Consider the following 18,341-nt stretch of genomic DNA (forward strand, 5'->3'; position numbering starts at 1 on the left):
ATGAGCTGCGGAAGGATAACTGGAGTGAGTATCACACTTGTGGGTATCACTCTCGTGGGTAAGATAAGTACATGTTTTGGAAGAAAAATCCTGGAACACATACTAACTTTAAAAAATGTGGTGTCGAGGGGTATGCCATAGAAAAATTTGTATTTTAGATGCACAGGTCTTCATTGGGCTTATCAAAGTTGATAATCTGCTTAAGAATCTGATTGTTTAAACACTTATCCTAAAAATAAAAGTAAGCAAATATTTTTAAAAAGTAGCAGTTCTAAAGTATGTAGTTATACCTGAAAGTAAAATTGTACTAATCACAAACACATTGTCACCAAACACATCCTTTTTGTTTTCTCTACAGTAAGCTACAGGATAGATTTTCTTCTTTTCCTTTTATAACAAATTTTAAATATTTGGTTTCTAAACGGTTGGAAGAAAGCAGTTAAAAAAAAAGAAGAAGAAGAAGAAGAAGAAGAAAAGAGAGCAGTGTTCAGTGGCACACAAGCCACACTGAATTGGTTCATTTTTGTGTGGCATTGATTTGCATTTATTTACTAAAATGAACCTAAGCCCTTCATGGATGGTGTCACAGAGAGAGGTCTGCACATTCCTGGCTTCCGGGGGAGTGGGCTTGGAGGGCCAGAGAGGATTTTCCCTAAGCAGCTCTCAGACTTTCTATTGTTAAGAGGCTTGTGTCTTGGGCTGCTCATGGGGCCCAAGTTCCCTGCTCCTTCCTGAATTGGAAGCACTACTTATGAGGAGGAGGGGCTGCCTGCTGGCCACCTCCAGGGTTCTGTGATCTTGGCCCATTTGCCTCACTGAGGCTACATCCTCCAGTTACACCTCTGTCAGTAGTAAAATCTCACTCTTTTGTTCTCTACTTGTTAAGAACCCAGGCAAGGGAGGAGAATGTTCTGGAAGGAAGCATCCTCAGAAATGCCAGCAATGGTTCTCTTTTCAACATTGCTGAACCAGTCTGAGAATTTTAAAATTAAACACTTTATGACTAAAACATGCCCTTAAATGATTTTTCACTGTAAAGAAGAAAATTCAGACTCCTTTATCACACTAAAAAGAGATACTGAGAGTTTTGAACCCGTATTTTGAAAGCAAGCACTCATTTAATAGGTAATGCGCATGGTAGTGGCACTAGGACACATCTATCATTTCACATTAATATTCAATTGATAGAGTGCTTTGGCATATTTATCGCAGTTGAGCCTCTGTGAACTAGATAAAGCATATATGGTATCTCTGCCTTGGAGACGAAGGAGATAAAATGATGACTCACCCAAGGAGAGGAAGCTGGTAGAGTTTGGATAGAATCAACACTCAAACCCTAATTCTTTTGATTCCATAAACTTTTCCCCCCACAATTAGTTAATTTAAATATCTATAAAATGAAAATAGAATTAAACTCCCATCTCAAATGGTTTATTTATATGCTAATGAGAAACTCTTCCAGTTGAAAAAAAATGGAATGTAACCAGAGCAGCCTGGATAACAGAGTCCTCTGCAGTCAGAGTGTAGATTTTATTTTTAATCCTGAGCCCCAGACCAGGCTTCAGTGTCAGTTCTCCTGCTGCTCATTTCTTCACACTTTTGGCCATTAGTCTTCAGACATTTGCCTTCAAGTTTGCATAACTGTAAAAGAGTGTACTTTGGGATGAGGAGGAGGGGTCAGCAAGTAGGGAAGAAAGGTAAGAGTAAGCAGGAAGGGAGGATCAAAGTAGCCTGTCCTAAAGCAAAAATTTCTTTAAAACATTCTTAAAAAATTGGTGTTATAATTTTAATTTAACATAAAATGGTAAGTTTATTTACACACCATCAAGAAAAACTATGTTGTGTGTGGTTGCAATACATCCTAACCCTCTGAAACATTGCCATGTGCCCACATACTGTGGTTGTAGAAGGAATCCTACTGGAGATCATGGGTCTGATTGTCAGTAGTTATCTGGAACTTGCTGTTACTCCACCTCTGCTGTTGGTGCACCACAAATTGGCCCTCATCCCTGGAAAAGCATTGCCCATAAGATATTATATGAACTGCATCGAGCACGGCCAGGGGTGAGCCTGAGGAGGGGCGGTGAAGGATTAAAGAAGACAGACAAAAGAATACAGTTGGGGCCAGGTAGGATCACTGTGCCTGGATGAGGAAACAGTGACACAGCCTGTAAGCCGAAGCTTTATTTTATAGTCAGATCACACAAAACAAAACAAAGGCAAGATGTTTACAATGTTCTTGCCAGTTTCAAATCTGCTTCTTTCCTATTGTTGCCATTCTCTCAACTCTATCAAGCTTTGTTTAGGCAACACTTGCTGCACCCCTCACAGCCCATACATCCCTTAGCTACCTAGGACTGCAGGGTTGGACTATAAGGTCAAGCTTACAACCATAGCCTTTTGGTTATAATTGTGCTGGGAGGGCTATGCCCTGTGAGAGCCTCATGTGGTATGGCCTCTACCTTCCCATCAATATTTGTGACTCCCTAAAGCGACCTTACTCTTGCTACTTTCTATTTTCATAATAGTAGGTAACTTAGAACAACTTGCTTCATAATGAGAGAGGTCATGAAAACAATATCATTATGGAACTCACTCCTAAGCAGTCTTCTTCTACACCAAGCCATTGTCAAGGCCAAGAGCCTAAACATTGCTTTCAATGTCCCTTTTATTTCTGGGGGCCTCTGAAAAGTGCCTCTTCCAGAGGTTGGACATGATCACTGTCTTTATTCTAAAATCTTTTCTTCAGACCGCACAATCAGTCAAACCATTCTTTGCCATGACTTTTAAATACTAATTCTCATACTACCTGTCATGAAAGTTGTCTCTGAGTCTTTTGCAAACTGAAACTTTGTAAAATACAATAAAATGACCCAGTGATAACCAATTGCTGTGAAATTATTCTTGTGCATACTGTCACTTTCAGATGGAGGATGGTACACACACACACAAACACACACACACACACACACACACACACACACACACACACACACACACACACTTTGAGCTGCACTGTTCAGAGGTTCAAGACTGTCATACTATATTCACACGTTGTTCTGATACAACAGAGTTTTGTAGATTAACATGAAGATTCCTCTGCCCATTTTCTACTCTCTGAGTTTAAATATATATTATTTGGCTGGATATAAAAAAATCACAAACATCTAATTAATCAGAAAATAGTTTCTTTCCAGCCAAAATCAGCAGTTGGTATCTTATAGAAATAATTCAAGTTAGAAATGCCAAAAATACACCTAACATTAATATGGTAGATATGTAATAAGAAAAGCAAATGTACTTTAGAAACCTAAGATCCCAAAGTAACTATGATGAAAAAAGAAAAGTTAGTGCTACTGGTTTTTAAAAGAGTCATATAATAAAATTTTGATACTTTAGGAAACTTTTATTTAATGTTATTTAATAAAAACAATGATTGAATTTATGTTTTAATAATGGAGCAGAGTTAGGATTTGTATTATTATGTTTTATTTTCTCATGTGTACATGACTGTATTTTTTGGAAAAAAACTAAAAAATTTATTTGGATTTTATTTTTTATATTTTTAAAAGTTTACATTAGATTATATTTTGAATGAAAGATCACTTTTAACAAGTTGTTAAAAATTAAATGCTTGACAATATTTCTGGAGACTATTATAACCACATGTTAAAAAGCAAGGTTAAATAGTCAGTGTGTGTGTGGGGGGGGGGGGGGGGGAAGGTAAGACTTCTTAAATGGTGAATACTTGACATGCCCTCATCCCAAAAAGCAGCAATAAGGAAAAAAATGGCCAAAAAAACATTTCAAAACTCTGAAGGCATACAACAAAGTAAAAAATGTTTATTAAAAATAAGAACAACAAATAAATTTTCTTAATTGAATTAGTTTTCTTTCACTGCTGTAACAACCGCAAACTTGGCAAACTTGATGGCTCAAAACAACACAAACTAATTTCTTACAGTTCTATGGGGAAGAAATTCTAAAATGTAGGTGTTGTTGGGGCTGCCTTTTTCCTGGAGGCTCCAGGGGAGGATCTGGGTCCCTTTGGGTACTGTGATGCTGGTCAAGGCAAGCAACTAATCAGTCAAAAACTGAACAGGGAGATCAGGGTAATAAAACAACCATAGTGATTTCAGCCTACGGTGAAGAACAAGGCAATATGGCCATTCTAACCACCTATATTCAATACTTTGAAGGAAGTTCTAGCCATTTCAATAAGAAAAAAATAAATAAAACACATCCATATTGGAAAGAAAGAAGTAAAACTGTATTCTCAGACAAATTGATCCTTACATTGAAAATTCTAAGAGATCAGAGAAAAAGAACCAAGAATATCATTTACAACTAATAAGTGAGTTTAGTGAGGTCACATGATATAGATTAATACACAAAATATGCTTTTATTTCTGCATATTATCAATGAGCAATCAAAATTAAATTTAGACCGTTTTAATCACAATAGCATCACTAATGAATATATGGAAATAAATTTAACAAAAATCAAACATTTACATACTGAAAGTTATAAAACATCACTGAAAAAAAATTTCAAAGATCTAAATAGAGAGAGAGGTAGGTAGTCCATGCTTTGGATTAGAAGATTCAATATAGTAATATGGTATATTTATATTTAATTCTCTCCAAATTGATCTATAAATTTAGTGCTTTCCCTATTAAAATCCTAGTACATATTTTACACAATTTGATAAGCTGACCTCTAAATTTATATCTATAATAATAAAAGCATAATATGCTAATTAGACTCGATGTCCTTCTGACATCCTTCTGGACAAAGCCACAGTGGGCGGGGGCCAAGGCAGAGGCAGCTGCCGTGGTGGCAAGGGCTGAAGCCCTTGCATGAATTTCATGCATCAGGTCTCTAGTGGAAATATAAAAGGCTCAGAATGACCAAACTAATTCTGATAAAGAACCAAGGAGGAGGATTATGACTTTGTGATTTCAGAGTTTATTATGAAGCCAACAATGATCAAAGCAATATGACTGGCAGTTTATTGAAAAGTTAGAAATAATTTTACCATTTCTACTTACATGAAATGTCCAATAAAGGCAAATCTAAAGAGACACAGAGTAGATTAATGGTTGGCTGTGACTTGTGGAGAAAATGGAGAATGACTGTAAAAGGGCATGAGATTTTATTTGGGTAATAGAAATGGTTTAAAAGTGGATTTTGGTGCTAGTTGCCCACCTCTGTAAATTTACTAAAAAGTACCAAATTATACTTTTTAAATGGGCAAAATTTGTGGTGTATAAATTATACTTTAGCAATTTTTTCAAAAAGAAACCAAATGGACTCGAAAGATGGAATATTATTCAGCCATAAAAAAATAAAATCTTGCCGAAACCGGTTTGGCTCAGTGGATAGAGCGTCGGCCTGTGGACTGAAGGGTCCCAGGTTCAATTCCGGTCGAGGGCATGTACCTGGGTTGCGGGCACATCCCCAGTAGGAGATGTGCAGGAGGCAGCTGATCGATGTATCTCTCTCATCGATGTTTCTAACTCTCTATCTCTCTCCCTTCCTCTCTGTGAAAAATCAATAAAATATATATTTTTAAAAAATAAATAAAATAAAATAAAATCTTGCCATTTATAACAACACAGATGGACATAGAGGGTATTATCCTAAGGGAATAGGCCAGACAGAGAAAGATAAATACCATATGATTTCACTAATATGTGGAATATAAAAAAACAAATGAATAAGCAAAACAAAGCAGAAATAGACTTATAGATACCAGAGAACAAACTGATGATTAGCAGAGGGGAGTGGGGTGGGAGAATGGGCAAAAAAGTGATCGGGATTAGAAAGTACAAACTTCCAGTTATAAAATAAGTCTCAGGAATACATTGTAGAGCATAGAGTCAATAATATTGTAATAACTATGTATGGTGTCAGGTGGGTACCAGACTTATTGTGGTGATAACTTCATTAGATATATCCTATATAATAAAAGCCCAGCAACCAAAGCAGTGGAACGACCAAAATGACCAGAAACCAGGGCACTCAGGCAGGCAGGCAAGTGGTTAGGGGCGATCAGGCAGTCAGGCGAGCAGTTAGAAGCCAGCAGTACCAGATTGCGAGAGGGATGTCCAACTGCTGACCGGTGGGATCGGGCCTAAACCAGCAGTTGGACATCCCCCAAAAGGTCCTGGAATGCTAGAAGGTGCAGGCCAGGCTGAGGGACTGCCCCCACCCATGCATGAATTTCATGCACCAGGCAAATAATATATATATATTATATTATTTATATTACATATATTATATTATTAGTTTCAGGTATACTATGTTGTATACCTGAAACTAATAATATAATATTGCATGTCAACTATAATTTAAAAATAAATATATTTTTATAAAATGGTCTGGAAAGGCTGATAGTATCCTAGTAACTGAAATTTTTCTTAACTCTGTTTTTATGGGTTTCTTACTGGTCTATAGAGTAAAAAGATCCTACTAATTTGGCATTCACTGTTCATCTATTGTATGTTGCCTGCTACACTGGGCTAAAAATTTTTTGAAGATAGAATACTGTGCCTTAAACATTTTTATGTTCTACCCATGCATGCTTAGTATACCTTTCATATATAAACCAAGTTCTTTAAATGTTGGGTCATTTAATTTGTTTATAATGTAGTTTCATAACTTAAATGACTTCTTTTTGTTCCCACCTTCATTTACCCATAATTAGAATAACATTTTGTTATGTTTTTATAGATTATATTCATTTTGTCATCTTTTTTATTTAACTGTGAGCATAGTAACAGCAGTGAAAGATAAATATAAAACATAATTATATTTTAAGGCATATTAAATCACATTAAAATCATTACATAAGGCAAGTCCAATCAATGGTTGTTTTGTTAACAGAAAATGCTATCTTTCATTAACATAAGATCTAACACTCATTTAGTTAGTCATTGTTGATTTTTTTGGAAGTTTAAGATTGTTTTTTTAACAGGGATTACTTCACGATCTCAATCATTTTTGGAAATGTCTCCACGACTTATTCAAAAGGCGCTAGATCTAGATATAAATCAATATATACGGTAAGTTTTAGTAAACATGATTAATGTAGGCATCTGTGTTTGTAGAATTTTGGTTATACTGCTAATAGACAGTTGTTAAGTGAAATTTGAAATTAAATGCTTAATATATTTTCAGTGTATTTAAATTTTTAGAAGTACATGAATTTCAGTGTTTTCTGAAAGATTTAATGTGCAACTTGATTAAGGTGAGTTGAGCTGCAGAAGATTCTCACCATACCTACTGCCGTTATTTAGTTAAATTCAGCTTCCTTAAGAACCACATAATAGGATTAATACAGAGCTAGTTACCCAAGCATATTTGTATGTTTGGAGACATTTTCAAAATTATTTAGCTGCTTAAATTAAAAAGGAAGATCTGAATAATAGGCTTATATTTTCAAACACCAGTTTCACAAACATCTTATCAAGTGGTGCATCTAATTATACTGATATAACCCTAAAATAATTTTCTAAAATATCAGTGATTCAATGGATGGAATATAGTCCATCTAAAAATAATGGTTTATTATTTCTATTCCAGATTTGATTTTATTCAGACTACCATACTGTTAACGATATTAAATTATTTGAGTTCTAAGATAAAATTCATTTTAGAGTTCCCAAATGATTTAATTCTCCCTTTTTTTAATTTTAATTTTTTTCCATCTCCATTTATTGCCTCTCTTTCAATGTTTCTTATTATCAAGGAAAACAAATACGGAGCCTTTGCTGCAAACAGATGACCTGAATCAGCAGCAAGCAATGCAAAAGGCAGAGGAGGTCCACCAGTTCCGACAGTACAGGGCCAGGATCCTTAGCATTCGAGAAATTGAACAAGAAGAACGGGCTAAACTGCAGGATAAAGGCCTGGAGATGTATGCAGAAATGTGGGTGAGTCTAAAAATGCATGGGTCACAGTCGACACATTCTTTTGCATTGTGTAAAAGGTGTCAGAGTCATACAGTACCTGGGAACAAAGAAGTCTTGAAAACATTTCGTTCCCAACTTCTTAGAAATGATGGCAAATTGATTATCCACACTAATTTTAATTACTCCCTGAATTCCCTCTACATTGCCACATTGGGAATCAGTCCACGAAGTGGGAAGAATGGGAGAGAAGACAACAAAATGTTTGTGAAGTTGGCAAACAGCTGATGAAGATTGCTTTAACAGACTTGAGGCAGCCAAAACTTAAGCTGGCAGCAGAAAAGAAACATGATCAGTAACGTATTTTTCTTCAGATAGGAGGAAAACGTACCAATCCTCAAGGGGTTACTGACACATATTAAATGTAATTTACACTAAACTCCTAAGATGGCTCTTTCCATATTTTGTTAAAAATGTCACTGCTGTTATCCTGTACTTGTGCAAATAGTTTAGCCAAACCAATTTTATTATGGTAGATTCAGTATTTTTCTCTCACCTTGTAAAACTATGGAACATTTCTTGAAGAATTTAGCAATGAAAACAAAACCTTTCTAGAAGCTTTTCTCATAGCCAGTATTGGTTCGTTAATCATTCTTTCATTATATCATTTTGAAAGAGTAAACAACACATTGCACCATAGCTGTGGCCATGCTGTCAGAAATGCAAATGAAGTTAGGAATCACTGCCTTATTTTACAGCCATTTCATAATCCATTTCTAGAATGTTACCTGGAACTGACATTAAGTGTTCATGTCTACAGTTTTGAAATTATTCTTCTTTTCTAAAATATTTATTTTAATGTTTCTAGTTTCCTGATACTTTCCATTTCCACAGTTTATTCACTCAACAAATATTTCTGGGCACTTTTGTACCAGGGACTCTCCTAAGCATAAACAGAAGAGATAAACCCCTTCCTGCCCTGTGGAGTTCAAATTCTAGTGAGGAAATAGATGCTTAAATACAAACACAATACCGAAGTACATTGTATGCTCTGATGGAAAGGAATAAGTGTTGAGGGGAAAAAAAAGTAGACTAGGAACAGAGCACAGTGTTTGAAGAAGCACAGTGAGAGCCTGTGCCACAGGAACAGCGAACAGAGGGAAGTGACTGGAGAAGAGGTCAGAGACCTGGGGAAGGTCATCGTGTAAGACTGCAAAGGCCACCATAAACACTTTAGCTTTGAGAACCAAGATGGCGGAGGAATGTATAGACCTGTTCGTGCTGCCTCCCACAACAACATTGAAACTACCAACTATAGGACAAACAGCTATCATTCAGAACCATGGGAAAGCTGGCCCAGTGGAAGTTCTACAACTGGAAGGAAAGAAAGAAGCGCTTTGAGACTGAGTAGGATATTTAGAGGCGCCAAGAACAGAGGTATGGAGTTGTGCGCCAGGCGGGCTGCAACTGGTTGCGTGGTTTTTTTTCAATCAGAAAGGGTTACAAACTCTCGAATCCACTGTGCTTGGGATATTTAGAGGCGCCAAGAACAGAGGTTGGAGTTGTGCGCCAGGCAGGCTGCAACTGGTTGCGTGGTTTTTTTTTTAATCGGAAAGGGTTACAAACTCTCGAATCCACTGTGCTTGTTTGGGGCGGGATTCTGAGGTCTCAGACCCCTACAGGGAGAGGCGGGACGGCCTTGCAGTGGGTCAGAAAGCAAGGGTGGCTCTCTCGCGGACCTGCTCGCTGGCACTCGGGGATGTGGAGTCACGGAGTCGTGGAGAGGCGAGGAGCTGTTGAGATGCCATTGCTGCTTGCTCCACCCTGGTGATTCCTTGAGACCCTACCCTACTCAATTTACACCCCCACCCAAGCTGTGCCAGTGGCACAAAAGGAAACAGCTGTGCTTTCGCAGCATAACCCAACAAACTGCAGATTTCAACTCCTCGCACCCATAAGGCACACACTCAAGAAGCAGACTCAGGTTTGGAGGAAGCCAGAGCCAGACCCGGCTGGGCTGGTGACATGGAACCGCTGTACCAGCAAACGCACAAGCAGGTCCACCAGATCCAGTCTCACATGGGATGCTGGGAGACAGCAGACAAGAAGTCTGTGCACTTGGTAGAAAATGAAATCCAAGCAAGCATACCAGATATTTAGCCACCAAGAACGCCTGGAGATTTTGTCCAGCAAGGGGCTGCCCAACAAAAAACAGAGAGTTGGTCCCAGTGAGGCTGAGACAGCCCCTGTGAGGCTGAGTCGGTCCCAGTGAGGCTGAGATGGCCCCTGTGAGGCTGCGACAGCCCCAGTGAGATTGAGACGGCCCCTGTGAGGCTGCGACAACCCCAGTGAGGTTGAAGCAGTCCCGATGAGGCTGAAACGGTCCCGGTGAGGCTGAGACAGTCCCTATGAGGATGAAATGGTCCCAGTGAGGCTGAAACAGCCCCTGTAAGGCTGAGACGGCCCCAGTGAGGCTGAGACAGTCCCTGTGGGGCTGAGATGGTCCTTGTGAGGCTGAGACGGTCCCAGTGATGCTGAAATGGCCCCTGTGAGTCTGAGTTGGTCCAAGTGAGGCTGAGAGAGCCCCAGTGAGGCTGAAATGGTCCCAGTGAGTCTGAGACAATCCCTGTGAGGCTGAGACCATCCCTGTGAGGCTGAGACAGTCCCTGTGGGGCTGAGATGGTCCCTGTGAGGCTGAAACGGCCCCTGTGAGGCTGAGTCGGTCCCATTGAGGCTGAGACAGCCCCTGTGAGGCTGCGACAGCCCCAGTGAGGTTGAGACGGCCCCTGTGAGGCTGCGACAACCCCAGTGAGGCTGAGAAAGCCCCAGTGAGGCTGAAATGGTCCCAGTGAGGCTGAGACCATCCCTGTGAGGCTGAGACCGTCCCAGTGAGGCTGAAACGGCTCCTGTGGGGCTGAGATGGCCCCAGTGAGGCTGAGATGGTCCCAGTGAGGCTGAGACGGCCCCTGTGAGGCTGAGACGGCCCCAGTGAGGCTGAGACGGTCCCTGTGAGGCTGAGACAGTCCCTGTGGGGCTGAAACGGTTCCAGTGGGGCTGAGATGGTCCCAGTGAGGCTAGGACAGTCCCAGTGAGTCCGAGATGGTCCCTGTGAGGCTGAAACGGTCCGAGTGAGGCTGAGACGGCCCCTATGAGGCTGAGACGGTCCCTGCAAGGCTGCGACAGTCCCTGAGAGGCTGCAATGGCCCCTGGGAAGCCCGGTCCCTGAGAGGCTGCAATGGCCCCTGGGAAGCCAGCAGAACCGCGGGAGCCACCCAGATGGCTTCGTCAACAGCCCTCGAACCAGCATGCAGCCCCAAGCACAACTATCACCCGAAGGGCGAGAGGGGCGAGAGCAGCTGTAGTGTTGCTTTCTCCTCACTTTTGGTAACAAAATCCTCATTTTAAACATAAGAGGACACATTATTTTAAAAAGCCGTTACAGGTCTCCATACCCTTTCTGAGTAGAGCGTGAGCAAGTCCTGAGAGACCTTTCTGAACACAGGGATATGTTGCAGATGGAAATAGTTACATTTTCCATGTGTATGATCTTTGACCTGGCGACAAAAAGCATATACCTATGGATGAGGACAGTGGGGGGTAAGGGCAGAGGATGGGGTTGGAACTGGCTGGAGGGTAGCTATGGGGGGTAAAAGGGGGAACAACTGTAATAATCTGAACAATAAAGATTTATTTAAAAAATAAAATAAAATAAAAATAAAACTTTAGCTTTCATTCTGAGGGAAATTTGGAGCCATGACAGGATTCCAAAGAGCAGAGGAGTAACATGATCTGACTTCAGTTTTAAAGGGATTGCTCTGAATATTGTGTGGAAAACAAGTAGAGAAGGGGGCACATGCAAAAAAAGACAGATCTGTAAGGAAACCATTTCATTGAGCACGTGAGAGGTAACCATGGTTCACACCTGGGTGGTAGGGTGGAGATGGTGGTGAGAAGCAGTTGAATTATAGATGTATTTTCAAGATAGAATCAATAGGATTTTCTGTTGGAATGTTGGTGCATTACAAGAGAAAGAAAGGAGTCAAGAAATGCTCTTAATATTTTGCCTAAACAACTGAAAGGATTGAATAGCTATAAGATTTGATGGTTTGGAGAAAAGATAAGTACTTCAATTTGGGGCATTTTTATATATATCATATCAAAGCAGATATTTTAGTTTATCTATTAGAAGAACTGATAGTGAAGTGAAAGGAATGTTAAGAGGGTGTGATGTCAAAGAAACTAAGTGAGGTCCATTGATTCAGGAGGAGAGAGTATGGTTAAGTAAGAATAGGATCAAGAAATTATCTTGGATTTAGCTACGTATAGGAAGGACCCATCAGCGTATACATGAAATTTAATGTCATAGGGTTAGATGAATGAAATTGCCAGGGGATGAAGCCTAAGATCTGAGATGTGACCCCTTCCACATTAAAAGATGAAGGAGAAAAAGAGAAATAAGCAGAGGTGACTGGTAAGGAACTGCTAGTGAAGTGAAAGGAATGTTAAGATGTGTGATGTCAAAGAAACTAAGTGAGGTCTGTTGATTCAGGAGATTTAATGCCATAGGGTTAGATGAATGAGATTGCCAGGGGATGAGGCCTATGATCTGAGATGTGACCACTTCCACATTAAAAGATGAAGGAGAAAAAGAGAAATAAGCAGAGGTGACTGGTAAGGAACTGCTAGTGAAGTGAAAGGAATGTTAAGATGTGTGATGTCAAAGAAACTAAGTGAGGTCTGTTGATTCAGGAGGAAAGAGTATGGTAAAGTAAGAATAGGACCAAGAAATTATCTTGGATTTAGCTACGTATAGGTCATTGGTGTCTTTAATGAATACTGTACAGTTTTTTTGAATTCTTACAGTGGTAAGAATGAAAGCCAAACTGACACTAACAAAGATAACCAATGGATTAGGTGATATTATTTGTAAGCATAACTCAGATATATTTTGTCAGGACTAGACCATGTGTGGGGAACTAGTACTTTATTGAGTACAGTTACTGTGAGAGACACGCAAGAATGGTACATTTGATATAGATTATATTTGAACTCATTTAAAGCAGATAGCTGCTTTGCCAAAATTTCTGCCTATTTAATTCTTAACTTTTTATTTTCCTCCTATTGATGTTTTTATTTACTATTCTGTTAAAATCTCATGTACCCTTTTTACTATCTCATGTTGTATGTATTGATAAGCAGTTGAGACCATTACTTAATTTGCATCTTTCTTCAGTCATTTTCCCCATGAATCTACTGGCATAAAGAAAGGATCAAGGTCTTGCATTGTTGTGCTTGTTTGTTTGTTTGTTTTCTGGGACCATACGCCTTTTAGCAGTGGGTCTTATTTGACTGAGTTTTTCTTTTGAAATAGGACTCCTTAGATGATGCCCGTCAAAAGATCTTCAATATTCGGGAAGAGTATAGAAACAAGATGCTGGAGGCTGAGCGCCTGAGGTTGGAGGCTCTGGCTGCAGAGGAAGCAGCACTGCGGGCAGAGACAGCCAAGAAGACCATCTCCATGCATGACAAAGACAAGAAAAAGAAAGGAAAGAAAAAGTAACCAGGAGATACCCAATCCCACCTTTCTTCTGAAAAAGGAAAACCTACTTTTCATTATCTATAACTTTTCCTGTTGACAAAAAATGTAGGAAGTTAAAAATTAAAAGTTTTCCTGCCTTAGAAATAGCTTCTGTATTTTAATGTTAATTTGTTAGTTTTTCTCAGGAAGGTCTATTTGAAGTCATTGGGAGTTTAATTTTTCTAATTTCAATAAAAATGTCTCAGATAGAATGTGATAAAATGTATGTCTCACTCTGAATTGCTCTAGTTTTAGCTAATACTAAAATAAGATCGTAAATGAGTCAACAGAATTGCCTTTGAAAAATTCAACGATGAGAGAAATGGCTATTGTTCTCAGAGAAAATTTCGTCTCTAACTTTAAAGACTTTACAATATTAAAAAAAAAATAAGTTTCAGACTCGTGCTTTTATTTTTTAAGCTGAATGTCAGTAAACCTCCCTCACTGGGCAAGAGCTATTGTGAGTTAAACTCATCCAAAATGTTAGAACTACGAATCCGAATCGTAGCAGTGAGTCACGGTAACCCAGGCATAGAGAATGTGATCACAAACATGTCTCTTGTCATGTATACCCACATCGTATTTTATGTAAGACAGAGAACATGTTCTCGTACGGTTGTTTTAGAAAAAAATGAGTGGGTAACTAAGGCACATAGAAGGAAACTGACTTTCCCAAAAGCACACTTCCAAATCATGACTTTCTCAGAGAAGAATTTTAACCAGTCAAAGCTTCTTCACTGTGATAGGTGATTTTCACTTTTTGCATTTATTTACATTTTTATTTTTTAAAATTGATTCTTTATACATACATGTAATTTTGTCTAAAGATGCACACACATGCATGTTTTCCTCTATTACTTTGTCTGTACTTTCCTTCACAACCCTCTGATCCTCCAGCCCTCTAATATAATACATGATAACCTAGTATGAATGTTTCTATATTTTTCTCTTATTTCATATAATCATATATCAATATTTTACATAATATTATCATTTGTTTTATAAAATGTCATTTTATTATGAATGCTGTACTGGTTCTTGATTTTTTTTCTCACCAAATAATACAAAACCTGAGTCGAACATAACTTACTCTTTTTAAATGCTGTGTAATATTCGATGGTACAAATACATCACAATTTATTCAGCTAATTCTCTATTGATGAATACTTGCTTTGTTTGTAGATATTTGCCATACAGGCTATCTACTTAAAAATGTGTGTCTTTGTGTATGTGTGTGTATCAGCATATTAAAGTATTGACACTGGTATTGAATATCTCTTCAAGTTAGATAAAATTCAGCTGCAAAAATATCTTATTCTTATAATGAAATGATATACAGGTACCCCTAGTTTCTGAAAGTTCAGGTTATTTTCACTTTATGAGAGAGATGGGAGAGAGAGAGAGAGAGAGAGAGAGAGCGTCTTTACGAAGAGAAGGGAGAGGGATAGAGAGTTAGAAACATCGATGAGAGAGAAACATTGATAAGCTGCCTCCTGCACACCCACTACTGGTGATGTGACCGCAACCAAGGTACATGCCCTTGACTGGAATTGAACCTGGGACCTTTCAGTCCGCAGGCCACGCTCTATCCACTGAGCAAAACCAGTTAGGGCAAATCTTGCTATTTGTAAAAACATGAATCTGGAAGACTTTATGCCAGACACAGTAAGACAAATACTACCTGATCTTACTTACATGGAGAATCTAAAACAGTCAAAAAGAGACTAATTTATAGGTGGTTTGTAGTTGTGACTCACATATTTAGAATGGGGTGATACATTTTCCAAAATGGTAAACAACCCCTGGTAAATTTTCAAAGATAACAATGTTTAGTCTGCCTTTATTGTATATAACGGTTGCATTTCTGAAATATTCAGTGAACTTTAAAACTGCAAAAATACCTTGGTTTTATATATCTTAAAGAGTTTATTTCTTGGATCATTAAATTACTTTGAAACCACATGAATAAGGGTCCATTCAAATAATATAACAAGACAATTCTTTGTAGCATGTGACTCTTTCAAAAATTTAGAGGATGTCTAACTTTCTTGACCTTCAACCTCTAAATAGCAGTAGTTCTTCCATTGTTGAGACAACCCAGAATGCCCACTCATATTTCCTAAATATACTTCAGAGGTTTCACTGTCCCCACCGAGACCATCCCCACGTAAAAGAGTAGCAAAGATTGCTGAGAAGCTAAACATTGTAATGTCTGTTGATCTCAGTTAATAAATAACTGCTTAGAATACACAGGCCTAAAATACCCTCCATTGTGTTGACTGAGTTAACAGGGTGTATCTGTGATGGATAGTAAATGGTCTACCATTTGGTTTCTTTCTCCTTAGTCTCCTATCATCTACTTCTTTGCATCTACTCTCCACTACCCAGATCCTTCAAGGTCAACCCCTTCTTTCTCAGGGCTCTGTAAGGGCAAAGGAAATGGTTTTCCTCTTCTGCAGTCTCAGGCCTGCTTCTGAGTCAATAGTAATAATCCCCGGAGGGCAAATGTGGTGGTAATGAAACATCATTATAAGGGAAATTTAACTCCTGGATGCCTCCAACTCCTCCCCTGGGGAAAGGACTGTGGCTGTCCCTCTTGCAAAATCAGAGGGTCCACTATGCTTTTTGAAATGTAACAAAGAAAAGTCTTCAGTTAAATGAATCAGAAATTTTCTGACAACTTCAATAACGTCTAACTGACTTCTAGAAATCAAGTTTTCAAAAAAAAATAATAATAAGCAAACAAACAAAAAGAAACAATGACTTCTAGTCTCAAGCCCCCTTGTTATATATAGACTATTTAAACACATTAAAACGTCGCATAGTGTTATATGTTAACTGAAATTTCCCTAGTGTCTGTCTCTCACTCAAAGGAAACCTTTGCATCCATTGTCTCTAGGGAATAGAGGGAGAAGTGATAGAAAGCGCCCTGTAGTTCAGGAATTTGCCTCTGAAAAGAAACTGTGTGTCCCACTAGCACCCCCCTCTCTCACCCTTCAGCTTGGGTCATATCCCAGATGGGGTTATTGATAGCAGATTAATGAACGTTTCCAATGACCTTTACAGAACATTTCTGAAATTAATATTATGAAGGAACTTTGTTTCTAGCTGTTGTTATAACATCTTTTGCCTAGTAAATTATAAAACAGATTTTATTCATCTCAATTTAGGCAGTTTCCAACCACAGGTGTGACTTCATGGAATAGTTTTATTATGTATTGAAGGCTTTGCATATACATGTACTTAGAACTTTAGGTTAAACATCCTTGTTTTTGGTGTGGGCACAGATGGCAATATCACCACACAGGAAGCCACTTTTAATACATTTTGTTAATTTTAAAATTTCACTTATCTAATCAGTAAAACCTTTTTCCATCTGGTATATAATATAATGGCACTCCTTATTTTCAAAGTTTATCAATTTTTTTTAATTTCAGAATTAACAATTCAGATAGCATATGGATGTCTCTCTCATTCTACTGTTAGTGGTTGATATATTTAGACAGATACAAAGAAACCTAGTAAAAGTGATATTTGCCTTTGTGGAAAAGATTCCAAAATTAATATGTTACATAGCAAAGACTGATTAGTTAATATTTAAATTACTAAATAATATAAATCATGATTATAGCTTGTTAGTGAAATTGGGCAAAATTGGTTAACATCTCTATAATATTTGACAGGTTTGAAAAGAAAATTTACATAACTTTTTCACTGGAAGATTAGTTTAAACTTGTGCAAATGGTCAAAATCATATTAGATATAATAATCTGTCCGTGAACCATTCCATTGTTTAAAAATAGTAGGATTCAGTCCTGCTGGTACAGCCCAGTTGGTTGAAAGTTGACGCAGGAGGTCGCCAGTTTGATTCCTGGTCAGGGTACATGCCCAGGATCAATCCCTAGTAGGGGGTGTGCAGGAGGCCAATCAATGTTTCTCATTGATGTTTCTAATGCTCTCTCCCTCTCCCTCCCTCTTTCTGAAATCAATTTAAAAAAAAATTTTAAATAATGGTGTGATATAAAATTGTTCCTATGTATTTTTCCTCAAGGAACTTTAGTGTTTTCATGTATTTCACCTGGAACGTAGCCCAGTTTTAACTCAGTTGCTTCTGGAGCAGCATATGCCCAGAGTCTACATATTACAATACGATATCTAGAAAACAACCTTTGGCAAATAATACTAACATTTTTCTAAGAACCATCATTTCCTTAGCAAACCATCTGAAGTCATTAAACTATTAAAATAAGATTCCATGAAAACAGTGTTTAGAATAGTTAACCTCAATTCAAAAGCTGCTTTCCAATTATAATTCGCATAGACTCCTTATAGTTGTTGTTGTTTTTTTTCCATTTATCAACATTTAAGTCATCTTTGGCTTGATAAAGACAGAAAGAAAGCAGGGGAAATCCAAAGTTTTATTCGTGGTTTTCAGATATGATAAAAAAGTTATTGAAAGGAAGTTAAAATTCATCATGAGGCTGCTCATATGTCTTTTACAGATTTCAATAACCCTTGGCTTCAATACCCTGGATGCTTCAAATTTGGCTAAGCTTTATTTCTTCACTTGTGCCATGACTGTGTAACTAGTTTATCACATTAAGACAATTTATAATACTTTTGTATAAATATAATGGGTTATAGTCTCCTTAAGTGCAAGAACTATATCATAATTGTCATATATTGTGCATTTTAATTTCCCACTGATTATAGCATGAAACCTCAAAGAGTTGGCTCTCAGTAGATTATAGTTGAATAAAATACACTATTTGTATTACTTGGGCTATTAGGCTGATGCTAAAATGGGTCTACATAAAAGCTTATGCTAATTTTCTTTCTCTCTTTCTTT

General features: G+C 38.1%; 1 protein-coding gene across 1 annotated transcript in view; it reads left to right on the plus strand.

Moving 5' to 3' along the window:
- The window catches only part of ADGB (androglobin), a 132,219-nt gene extending 118,657 nt beyond the window's left edge, over positions 1–13,562 (plus strand). Inside the window, exons 34-37 of the mRNA XM_006760184.2 lie at positions 6–24; positions 6,981–7,068; positions 7,755–7,938; positions 13,286–13,562. Of these exons, the coding sequence (XP_006760247.1) occupies positions 6–24; positions 6,981–7,068; positions 7,755–7,938; positions 13,286–13,474 (480 nt within the window). The 3' untranslated portion in view covers positions 13,475–13,562. The remainder of the gene's footprint in view (positions 1–5; positions 25–6,980; positions 7,069–7,754; positions 7,939–13,285) is intronic.
- Positions 13,563–18,341: the final 4,779 nt, after the last annotated feature.

The sequence above is a fragment of the Myotis davidii genome, unplaced genomic scaffold (assembly GCF_000327345.1).
Source record: "Myotis davidii unplaced genomic scaffold, ASM32734v1 scaffold196, whole genome shotgun sequence".
In the NCBI taxonomy this organism is placed as follows: Eukaryota; Metazoa; Chordata; class Mammalia; order Chiroptera; family Vespertilionidae; genus Myotis; species Myotis davidii.